The following is a 12,126-nucleotide window of genomic DNA, read 5'->3' as shown; positions in this document are numbered from 1 at the left end:
TGTTTGCATTTCCTCTCCTCTCCCCTTTTTATGTCTCCTCTGCTCTCATCTCTTTCTCTTGTCTCCTCTTCCCTTGAATCCTCTCTTCTTCTCTGTATTCCTCTCCTCTAATTCCCTCCCCCCTTGTTTCTTCTCCTCTCATCCCTTAGTCTCCCCTTGTTTCCTCTTCCCCTTGAATCCTCTCTTCTTCTCTGTATCCCTCCCCTCTTTGGTTCGCTGTCATCTTGTTTCCACTTATTTCCTTTAGCTTCCTCTCCTCTGATTCAATTTCATCTTATTTATTCCTATTCTCCTACCTTTGGCTCTTTTGCCATCTTCTTTTATCTCCTCCCTACTTGCCCCCCCTCTCTCATTTCCTGTCTTCTATTGTCTCATCTCCTCTCTACAACATTTCCTGGAATCTGTTTATATTTTTATCCTTTTTTGTTTTACCTTTTGTTGTTTTTTTTCTGTGTGAGTGCATATGTACTTACGGGAATTCTAGGAAGGCTAATAGGAACAGCACTCACTGTAGCCACACACACACACACACACACACAGTGCCACAGTATCCAGCACCTTGTATCTCTGGTGCTTTGATGCAGGGAATCAGACTGGCGCTCATTGACTGAGCTCAGCCATGCGTGGGCTGATTCTACATTATAGTCAATACTGGATGAATGCCCGGCCCTGTGTGTGAAAAAAATCCTCAGGCCAAAGTGCTGCAGCCTGCACGCCCAAAAGCCTTCTCAAAAGCACTCGCACGCACGCACACAACACGTACATGTACAGCCAGCAGTGCTGACGTGCACTCACACATTCATCCCCTCCAACAAAGACAGCAGACCTCGTGACATATTTGAGGTTTTGAAATATGCAAGCGTGCCTCTTCAGAGGAACTGGCTGAGTACACTCTTACTCACACAACAACTTCATGGACAGAGTGCAGTACAAAAACCTCCACAGGAAATACAGATAATAATAATAATAATCTGAAGGATGGTGCCTGAGCTCGTACAGTAATAGCCATTCTTCATTTAGCCTTTCCAGGCCATTGTCGATAGAACACCTCATGATTTTTAGGACTGTGAAAAATGCTGCTGCAGAAATTTGCTTTCACGCTATGGCAGACAGGAAAACAGATTTCAAGAGATCAACTACAGCTGGTGGGCAAAATAAACGAAAAAGGGAAACTAAAGGGAGGAAATATAAGAAACTAATAAAGAAAGACAAACTATGGAGGAGGAGAAATGAAACAACTGAAAGAACCCAATCACTGGCATAAATGTTTCTTTATGTTGTAACTATATGTTTGTTTAGGTCGAATTTTCACAACCCTGTGCTTATACTCTGGTTTACGCAGAAAAAGCACTTGGTTAGGACAAGGAACGCCTCAAGGTTTGGCTAAAGTTATCTGTTTTGGTCACCATGATCATGGATGGAGATGGTCTGACTTCCCATAAAAAAATAGCTGGTTTGGTTCACCTCAAAAACAGCTGAAAATGTCCCCAGGTCTCCTTGAAAAACACACGGTTTTGTTGCCACAAAAACAGCTGGAAATGTCTGCAGCTCAATCATGAATTATATCGCATTATCTGTCAAAATAATCGCAATATCCCTTTTTGACCACATCATGCAGCCCTATGCAGTTGTCCTCAAAAATATCCAGGGGTGTGAATTGCCTTGTTGGATGGTAGTCACATCACAACCAGCCCCTCTACCTCCTAATATGAAAAGGTGGCTACCATGCATATAATGTGGACATTTTATGCCACATTTGGTATAAATATCAACCTTCAATCTGTGGTTTGCAGAAATATTAACTGGTAACATTATATCCTGGTGACTGGGCTGGCTGAAAAACTGCCTTGAAATACTACGTTGATAAAAAACCACAAATCCATGATGGAGAAAGCGCTCTCTTTTTTCATGTAGCATTAACTGATACAACTGCAGGTCATCAGCACATTTCATTCAACCATAGCTGGCAACAGTCCCCACGGTGAGCCATCATGTTTCTCATATCTGCTGTGTTGTTCCAGTATATCATATCGCTGACAGATAGTGTTTCCCACTGTTAGGATGACAGGAACCTCCATAGAACAGCAGAGCTCAAACAACAGTGATCAGTCAGTTGAAATAAGTTGCTGCTGGCTGATTTCAGCACCATGGACAGAGCCATCAGGAGAGCTGTCACTTTCAAAAGAAATCAGGCTCCAGCGAATTCAGCAAATACTTCATTCTTCTAATTAATCTGAACGTAACCCACAGATTCTGTTTGAGAAGTCTGCTGTGGTTACACCAGTGTTCACTTCGCTCTACCGACTTCACTCTCAAGTTTCAATAAGTATATTAAAAACTACTGTCCATGACAGTTGTGACAACAGTGATGTAGACACAAAGAATCACCGAATTTAACTATTACACCGACAGACAGATACAGGGAGGGTTACTTTTGTAATGTACTCCACTACAGATTGCTGCACACATGGCTAAAAATGTAATCTGTAACGTATTCTAAATAGCCTACTTTGCATTACTTTTGTAATACTTGTAGGGATGCAAATTGTAAGCAATTTCTTTAATTAGTACAGTTTTAACCACTGAAACTATCTATGCTTGATGCCTATTAACACAGGGCAACATTAGGAGTTAAAAGTACAGATAAGTAAACACGACATTATTTGAATGATAAAGAATTAGCTCCCATCTGTCACTATTCCAACAACTGGCCCCACAAAATCCAAACCACATTGAGGCTGCTAATGGCTAAAATTTAATAACATCAGTTTGTATAGAAATGTATTTTTGTACTTGACAAATTACTTGTATTTTAGTTAAATATAGTTTCTTATACCAGTATTTTGTCATTTATTTTGATATATCTAATAAGCAAGAATTGGAATTTTTTTATGTTTATGTTGACAAGCCAGCAGTCAGCTCTCTAACAGACAGGATAACTAATCTAGGTGGCTAATTACTAATTAGTTATTAAGTCGAGTCGCTGGTTAATTTGTGGTACATATCCGCAACAGACCGAATCACAATGTTTGTTTACAATAACCCCTTCATGACGCATTAGCTTGTAACAATTTTACCGTCTGTGTGTAAAGTGTATACGTCTAATTAATCTAAAATGCATGTTTAATGCTTTCCTATGTCATTAACAACAACATTTCCACTATGGTTAGCTTGGAGGACTAATTTAATTTACCTGTTGGGTCACAGACAGCTCGAGTTTAACCAAACTAGCAATTAGCATAAAATGTCATGAGCTGTTGTGTGGAGATCATAAGATGCTAGCAAAGCAATACAGCACATGAAATAACGTCAGATAGGTCCAACCATCATGTTTTACTACAGTTAGGGCTAAAAATGGCAACTGAATTAATCAAGTTTGCCCATTTTTTATATCTCCAAAATGCAATTAATAATTTTCTACCCGGAAGTGTCTGTTGTTGTTAGCGCGACGTCACGGTGATTCGGTCTGTTCGGCTAAGCTAGTTAGCCAAAACAACGAGTATAATTAGCATGACAAAAGAAACTTACTACAAGGTGCTTCTTGAAATTAGACGTGGAGTCTTTTGATGTGGAAAGCAGCTTGTTTGATGACATGCAGAGCTTTCGCTGCACTTTAATGGTGCGACATTTTTTACCTGTCTGTAGGTAAAATGTTCTTTATATTTCCATGACAACAACACAGTCCCGACAGTTAGCCAGGTCATATACGTCATCTGCGTCATAGAGAGCGGAAGCCACGCCCCCTTCCGGTTTGCCCCATGGGACCTTATTCCAGTAAAACTTTGTATGATAGTGAATTAAGAGAGACAAAACATGAATCACACATATTAAGTCTGTGAATTTAAAAGATATTTTTTTGTCATAAAACTGTGAAAATACGTAATAGTAAAGACTACACACTATACACTGTCAATATGACCAGATTTATTGTGATTTTCATCTCTTTCAGTACCTTTTTGCCATGTTGGTGTTGGTGTTGGACACGATGTAGTTCACTGAGCAGCTTAACACAAAACTAGATGATATTTTACTTTAATTACGACAAATTATAAAAGAAACATCTGTAAAACTGTTGACAGAACATCAAGACCTGCAAACAAGGTCATTTATATCTCTTTCTATTATGAATTTTTGATCCACAGATGTTTTACATTTATAAAACTTCCAATAAGCTGAGAAAAGCTAAATCTAAAAATCTGCGACATCACAACTCAGATGAGCAGACGAGCAGGTCTCATTGGTTTGAATGGGCGCCGCCTTTGCATCTGGTTTCTAGTTCTTCTATATAAATCTATGGTCCTGGTATCTAATTAGTAAACTTAATTGTTCTTTTGCTGATGCAAATGTAGAAATTAATGATCATGACACCAAACCATTGAAGAAGTAATCTGAAGAATCATGGATAGAGGCAAGGTTGTTTGCTGACTTAGTAAAGTTAAACTCGCTCACAGTAAAGGGCCGTGCACCAGGCAGGACATGTAAACAGTCTGTGTAGGGTAGCAGCAGGTCACAGAGTTGAAAATTACTTTCACACTTTATTGTTGTTATCCTCAAATAAATCCCTGCCCTCACAGCAGCCTCATTCTTATTATGTTCATATTCTATCGAGCACTGGTTCAGATAAGCTTTATTGTTGCATTATTGCAACGACTACATTTTACACAAACATACACACTTTAAATCACTTAGAAATATTTAGGGCAGAGCTTGTTTCTCCGACGACAGTCAACATATTTTGCAGCTAATACTGCACACTGACTTTTCTCTCCACATAGATGAGACAGTGGAGATGGATGAACCCAGGATATATATATTTTTCCAAAGAACATGTCTCTTAAATCCTCGTATTTCTCACAGTAGTAACAAGTGAGATTCTGTCTCAGCCTGTCTTTGATGACAAAGTGAACACAGCCCGGCCTCCCTGGGTGTCTGTTCTGCCTGCAGTTGTACGAACAAGGACGTAAACAATCAACATCTCCTAAAAGAGAAGTGAACTCCTCTCTCAGACTGTCTCAACTCTGCACTGGGAAGCCCATAAACATCTGAAAAGTAGTTATGCTTGCTGAACCTGACATTGATGTAAACTGTTCATCTTTTGAGACACAGTCAGAAGCCCTGCTGAAGTGTGATTCAGACTGCAAGACTGTCAAAATCTAAAAGCTTTGAATTCAACTGTGTTATTAACCAAACATCATATGCAGTATATACTGTAGGTGCAGCTTTATTTTCAGGCTTCTGAAAGCAGCTGTAAGGAACTTTCATTTGTTGTTAATCCTGGCAGCCCCTGTGGACAAAAGTGGTGTGAGCACCATCGCCAAACCAGGCCGACGGTCAGCTGTCGGGCATTGTCGGGGCCATCAGTGAGTGTCCGGGGCACCCTTGTTGGAGGCTTTTTTGCCGCTTGAGCATGTAGAATCGGCGGCTGCTCGTTGGTGAGAGGAATCACTCTGATTGGCTGTTCAGCACGGAATAAGCACGGTTTCTTCTCATTTTTTGCCTTTTCGCCAGTGACATTTGCAGATTTTATCAGACATGTTCTCAATTAGAAGCAGATATATTACCAAGAGTGGTGTTAAAAAATGCACAAACAGGAGCTGATGTCTTTGTGGTGTGTTCAAGTGCAGCTTTTTGGATGTTAGGCGACACAACAGTCAGCCTTTACCACCACATCTGTTCTGTTTTTTCCTCCTTTTCTTCTTCTTATTTTGGGTATTTTGTGCCTTTTATCATTTGACAGGACAGTTGGAGATCATGACAGGAAAGGAGATGGGGGACAACATGCAGCAAATGTCAGTTCTCTTGCTATTTTCTTGCTATTTTTTGCTTTTTGAGACACTGAAGTCTTGAAATATCTGACCGTAACATCTGCACTCCTCTTGCAGGCTAATTCTGATCTTGAGGATTGAAATTGAGGCTTCAAGCAACCTAAAAGCCAGGTTGTGTGTCCTCAGCCCGTCAAGGACCTTTTGTTGTGTTTTGGGGGAACACCTGATCAGATACAGGCAGGTTTTGTTGAGAGGAGAGGAGGCTTTTTACCCAGTCAAGCGTGTACGACCTGAGATAAGAGAAGAAGAGTAAGGGGGGATGAGTTGTTCTGAGGGGAGGCCGTCCTGATACGGTCCTCTCTCTGTAGCCCCCTTACATCCAATCTGCTCGTTCACTGCAGCCCCCACAGCAGCAGAGAGACAGAATGACTACCTTCTGGAAAATGTATGAAAGCGAGATGTGGAGATCCAAGCAGTGGCCCATATCCATTCTGTCTTGTAATGGAAATGTGACACGGGGGGTGAGTACAAACCTATTGACTCTGTGTGTGTGTGGGGAGGGGTGGTGGTGTAGGTGGGGTGGGGGCAAAGATTGGGTGGGTGACAGAAAATATGAAAGGGGGAAAAGAAGAAAGAAACACACACATGGCTGAGAGGTGGGGAATGGAGCCAAGAGACAGATAGAGAGGACGTCCAACACGATCCACCACACTTCTAACAGCAGCTGCACTGCAATATCGATCACTTAGTGGCCCCAAGACGTGTTGCGGACACAAAAACAGCCATTATTTTAGAGGCACGTCCACTCACACAGCTGGGTTTGTCATGTAGGGGGCATTAGGACAAAGAAATAACATAAACCTGCCCGCTGACAGTATTTGCAAGACAAATAACAGCAGCTTAATGCAACGTTTGAGAGCAGCTGACAAATCTCATGAGCATCTTCTGATCTGCCACCTGTTTGGTTAAAGGTGAAATATACAACATTCACTGCCACAATTTAATGAACTAGAGCACCGGTATCTCAGACAAAAGCAAATGCGCATGTTGTTTGCTCAATAAAGGTGAGAAAACGACGTTTGTCACCAGATGGCCACCATTTTGTGTTTTGATTAAAAACAGAGCTCACCAAACTCTGCAGATCTTTTAAAGTATTCAGCAGTAATTCAGTGTGACAATCTGTGGGATTCAGCAGAGTGTTTTTGTGTCATTTTTGTGATAGACAATATTAAGATAACAAAGATCGTTTTAGAGGAAAGATAAGCGAACATAACACATTAAAACAACCTAAAATGACCTCCAGCAGGCTGAAATGAATATTTTTTGTACTGCGCTTCACAGACTAACACTGCTCAGTCCGAGTAAAAGTCACTGGAGAATTCATTCACCTGATCCCTCGCAGTTAATCTGTGTTGACAAATGGGTCCTCGGCAGTAAATCTAATTTTTGACATCATTTAGACAACACACAAGGTGGTGGAGATGTGTTAATGTTCTGAGCTTTATAAGCAGCATCTCTATTCGTTTAAAATCTGCGGAAAAAACAGCCGAGGTGTCATTGAAATTCTGCAGGCACAGATTCAGTGTGGGCCTGAATAATATAAATCAATATTCTGTTACTTCATGGCCTATTTCTTGCTAAAACTGGTTTCCCAAACATATTTTAATGTACTTTTTAGCTCTGAAACCACAAAGTGCCTTACCAGCCGACCATGTTGAAAATGAGTCCGTAGTGTATAGTGCAGTAAATGCAAGATTACACAGCACAAGTGCAGTTACTGCAGTTTGGCCCGGATTGTACACCTCCCTGCGTAGTTACTGTCACGGTTTCATGTGCCATGTTTTGCTGCCGCATGTGGAAATTCTAATCTACATGAACATAATTCACATGTAAAAATGTAAATTTCTTACGTGGATATTGTCAATTTATGTATTTAAGTGAACACATGCTAGCACTGCTTCCATAAAGAACACATTTCTAACTTTCAGCTTCCAATAGGAAAGACAGAAGCAGTGGATCCTCATCACTCACCTCGGTCTGTGTCGTAGAGGAAGACAAACTTGTTCCAGTCGTAGTGGTCGAGGAGGGACAGCAGAGCCCCCCTGATGGACGGCCGGAGCTGCAGGGTGAACTGGCTCTCGCCCTCGGTGGGGAAGCTGGGCGTGATGAGGGAGATGTGCAGGGCGCTGCAGAAAGATGTCAACGTGTGGACGGAGCGCTTGTCGTACAGGCCGAAGATGGCGAAGACACCGCGGGAGTACTGCGAGCAAACTGGGGAAGAAAACAAAAAAAAAGGAAGAAGAGGGAAAAAAAATACATTAACTTCTGTGAGTTGTGAAGCATTCTTAAAACATACAATGAAAGCAGCCAGATGAAGCCAAAAAGGAATCTTGAAGAAGGTTGAGAAAGTCACCTCGCTCCATCAAGACGAACAAACAAACACCTTTTGTTTCTTCAGAGCCATTTATATTGTCAGTGTGATCCACATTTCTCCTGTGCTTTCAATCCCGAACAGTTCCTGCCAACACACTGCGCTCAAGTCTTTCTTTGTTCTGGGTGAGTGTGTGGCTTGAGACTCTGTTTGGCTCAACATCTGGCATCACAGGTCCAACATTTTAATTAGATCAATTAATCTAAATCAAGGCTGCCCAAAGTAGGGCCCCTGGGCCAAAGTTGGCCCGCCATTAAGTTTGAAATGGCTCGCCAAAAAAAGGGGGAAATAATTACGTTGATTAATTATACAAACCACTGTGTAAAATGCTCTTTAAATATGAAGGATTCCTTCTAAGTCTTTTTTTTTTTTTCATAATCTGACCACGACAGGTGACTGACACTTTCCTTCAATTAAGGGAACTTGTGATCTTAGGACCACTTTGCATCTTGACAATACAAAACATACAAGACAATATATGTTTGCTTTTGGCCTGTGGCCCAGTTTCAGTTTTGGCCCTCGAGGGGAAACAGTTTGGGCAGCCATCACAATTTGAATTTAGAGCTACATTCGTCTATTTTTGGCCACTTGGGGGCAGCAGAACAAGCTGGGTCTGTCATTACAGGTGACCTCTACTCTTACACACAGTCATTTGATCTAGTGTTTAGATCAAGTGCAGCTTTAAACATGATGCATTGTTAAAATACTTTCATTACCTCAGCTACGGAGGTTATGTTGTCACTTTTTGGCAGCAGGATTACACAAAAACTGAACAGTTATCCACCACACTTGGATGGAGGATGGGTCTCGGCCCAGAATAGATCCAGGGGGAGACTGTCCAATAGTTATCAGTGATTATCAAGTAGCATTTTTGCTTAAAATGCCCATCAATCGTTTAAAATTAAGTGATACAGGGCTATCGAGTTTGATATTGTATTAGGTTTGACTGAAGTAACGGGGACTGTTGGGCCTTGGCGGAGGTATGCTCTCTACTGAGTGCCATTGTGGCTGTTTTTATTGGTCTCTCTTATTTTCATCTATTATTCTCAAATCAAGCATCCACAACAAAGACATTGTGAGTGTGTGAATCAGTTGACTTATATTTTATTACGCACATTTCTCCCATGATAATTCCATTGTGTACAGTAGGAGCAAAACAACACTACACACAATGGGTGCTCATCCCCGGAGAAACACATTGTTTAGATGACACACATCTCAGCACAATGCCCTGAAATCAAAGCCTTCACATGTGATGCAATGATTTACTTAAAGATAAACAGAAGAGGAGCTGGGTTGCTAACGTGAGCAGAGATAGCCATCATAATTGACAAAATCACCTGAAAACAGATGCTGAAAACAAAAAAACTGAGCTGTTTTGAATGACAAGTGATGACTGGGAGACGCGGTGCAAAAAATCACCCCAGCAATGAATGCTTGGCACCATGACTGGAGACAAACTAACAAACCATTATCCCGCTGATTACCACTTTAAATCCTTTCAAGAGAACCGCTGAACGCAGTAAACAGAGATCAAAACCAAACGCATCCGTTTCCTCTGATGCTTTCATCTCAAAGGCTGTTCTCTTCCCTCATTTAAGACGGCAACAACAGTACCAACATCTCCGAGCGGCGCGTTGAATCACTCGTTGGTGTGTAGATATATTCTGGAGGACGTATTCCCCCATTAACTAAACACAACGCGCTCACGCTGCGCTGCCTCATCACATCAAAACAGCACAAGCTGAACCTGCATCTCGTGTCTCATTGGTCAGACTTTGAATTAAATGGAAACTTTGCATTTTCATAAAGTGGCGCAGCACAAACAAGCGTGTGCTGCTTAAGGAGATCTCCTCATTAAAGAAAGGTCTGGCTGTCTACAGGAGCCGTACTTTAATTGCCCACTTTTTACACACAACGAGAGAAAGGGAAGATAATGAGCATCCTCTGCCAGTTTCCGGGTACGAGGAGAATCAGAGCGGGAGGCAAAAGTGAAGGAAGAGCTCAAGATGTTCCTCTTGTTAAGGGGAAAATGGGGGGTGGGGAAGCAAACAAGAGGGCTGCTTTACTGACAAACCCGTTGTTTCCATGCAGAGTGCAGTACTTTACTGTAGGGACACGGAGAGAGAGAGAGAGAGAGCAGGAGTCTTCACTGATCTGCCTGCAGCCTCCTCCCTCAGCGAGACAAACAAGAACACAACGAGAGAGACCGAGCGAGGAAAGCCACGCTTCTTCTGTTGTACTCACAATTAAGGTACATGGAGGTGCCGGGAACTATCAGGATAAACAGCAGTCAGGGCTTTGCTGTTGAGGGGTTTGTTGTAACATCGCAGTTCAAGTTTGCATTTACACGCGTCAGGACTCATTTAAAGTCGGTCTCAGTGTTGGCTGGGGAGATGTTATTACAAATATGAATGCACATGACTAGAAAAAGACTTCTGAGCTATCTGTCTAATGTGAAATGACAAACTGAACAGTCTTCCTTCTCTGCAGGGAAAATTCCAGCCCAGTTGCCAGAATACAATGTTTTTCTTTCAACATTTCGACAATATACGTATATGTATGTAATATCACATCCATGTTACATGTATATAAGCTGACTTCCATGTCTGGAGGCGGTAGGTGAGGAGGCCGCCAAGCCAGAGACCACTGTTCAGGACTGCGTTTCAACAGTTGTACGTGTCGAACCACTAGTTGTTTTTAAGGACAATTTCCAGCACTGTGATAATGTTGCTCCAGAACTGTTGGATGTGTAAATAAGGAACTGTTTGCAGTCATGTCAGTTAAAGTGATCATAGGTCAGTGTGTACAGTTAGTTTCCACAGCCCACAAGGCGCCAAAGAAATCAGATATTGCAGCTTTAAGATGCAGTTAGTAAAATGTAATGACTTGATTGGCTAAAAGCAGAGGTTCTGTCTATGTAGGCAGGGAAACAACAGCATCCAGACTGGTTATCGTACAGATAGGGGGCGCTGTCACACAAAACATAAATATAAAACATACATTTGTCTGTGTGTGAGCACAGGTCATTTACAGAGATGATCTGTATGCTGGAGCAGAAAAAAATGCTGTTATTTGCACATATGGACACACCTGCTCCCTAAAGACCACACTCAAATCTACATTAAGGGCGTGTGTATCTTAGTGTGTATGCATGTGTGTGTGTGTGTGTGTGTGTGTGTGTGTGTGTGTGTGTGTGTGTGTGTGTATTGAGGGATGAAGGCTCGCAGGATTCGAGGTAGAGAGAGCGTCCAGTCAACCAAGAAAGGAGTCCAGAGGTTGGAACATCCACACAGCCCACTGATGTGCTCTCAAGGGATGGGATGACACACACACACACACACACCTCTCTGAATCCTTATATGTCGGCCCACAAACTCTCTCTCTCTCTCTCTCGCTGCTTTGATACAGAAATGCCAGTTTGAACAACAACACATCAATATGCATGTAAGGAAACATGCTGGTCTGAGATCAAACCCTCGCTCACACTTTGTCTCCCCCTGCTGTGTTTGTCTCTAATTACTGCTTGTTTCAGATCACAAGGGTTTAACTCATCTGCTTATTTTGAACTCAAACTGACAATAAATCAAAAACAATAACAAAAACCACCAAATAAATAATGTGTTTCAAATACTGCTAACATGCCATATAATGAGATGTCACATCATGTTATATGTTGATTGAATTTTTATGTTAAATATCCAACTGCTGCCACTCTGACAGTCACACAGACGGTCAGACGAATAGGAGCAATAACCCAAAAGCAACAGAATGGATTATTATAACACTGAGAGGAATTAATCACATATTCACATTCATATCACAAATACTGAAGGGCAAACTGCAATCTACAAGTGAATGGGGTTTTGCAAAATCAATTGCAACAACAGAATTTATGATGAGATTAGCTTTTAGTTTGATTTATTTATT

General features: G+C 41.6%; 1 protein-coding gene across 3 annotated transcripts in view; it reads right to left on the bottom strand.

Annotated features, from left to right (window-relative positions):
* The window catches only part of gria4b (glutamate receptor, ionotropic, AMPA 4b), a 138,770-nt gene that overhangs the window by 62,034 nt on the left and 64,610 nt on the right, over positions 1-12,126 (bottom strand). For all 3 annotated transcript variants that reach the window (XM_073479216.1, XM_073479217.1, XM_073479218.1), the window contains exon 3: positions 7,797-8,036. In XM_073479216.1, coding sequence (XP_073335317.1) covers positions 7,797-8,036 — 240 coding nt within the window. The remainder of the gene's footprint in view (positions 1-7,796; positions 8,037-12,126) is intronic.

Source organism: Pagrus major, chromosome 13, assembly GCF_040436345.1.
Source record: "Pagrus major chromosome 13, Pma_NU_1.0".
Lineage (NCBI taxonomy): Eukaryota > Metazoa > Chordata > Actinopteri > Spariformes > Sparidae > Pagrus > Pagrus major.
This window is presented reverse-complemented; position numbering and strand designations above follow the sequence as displayed.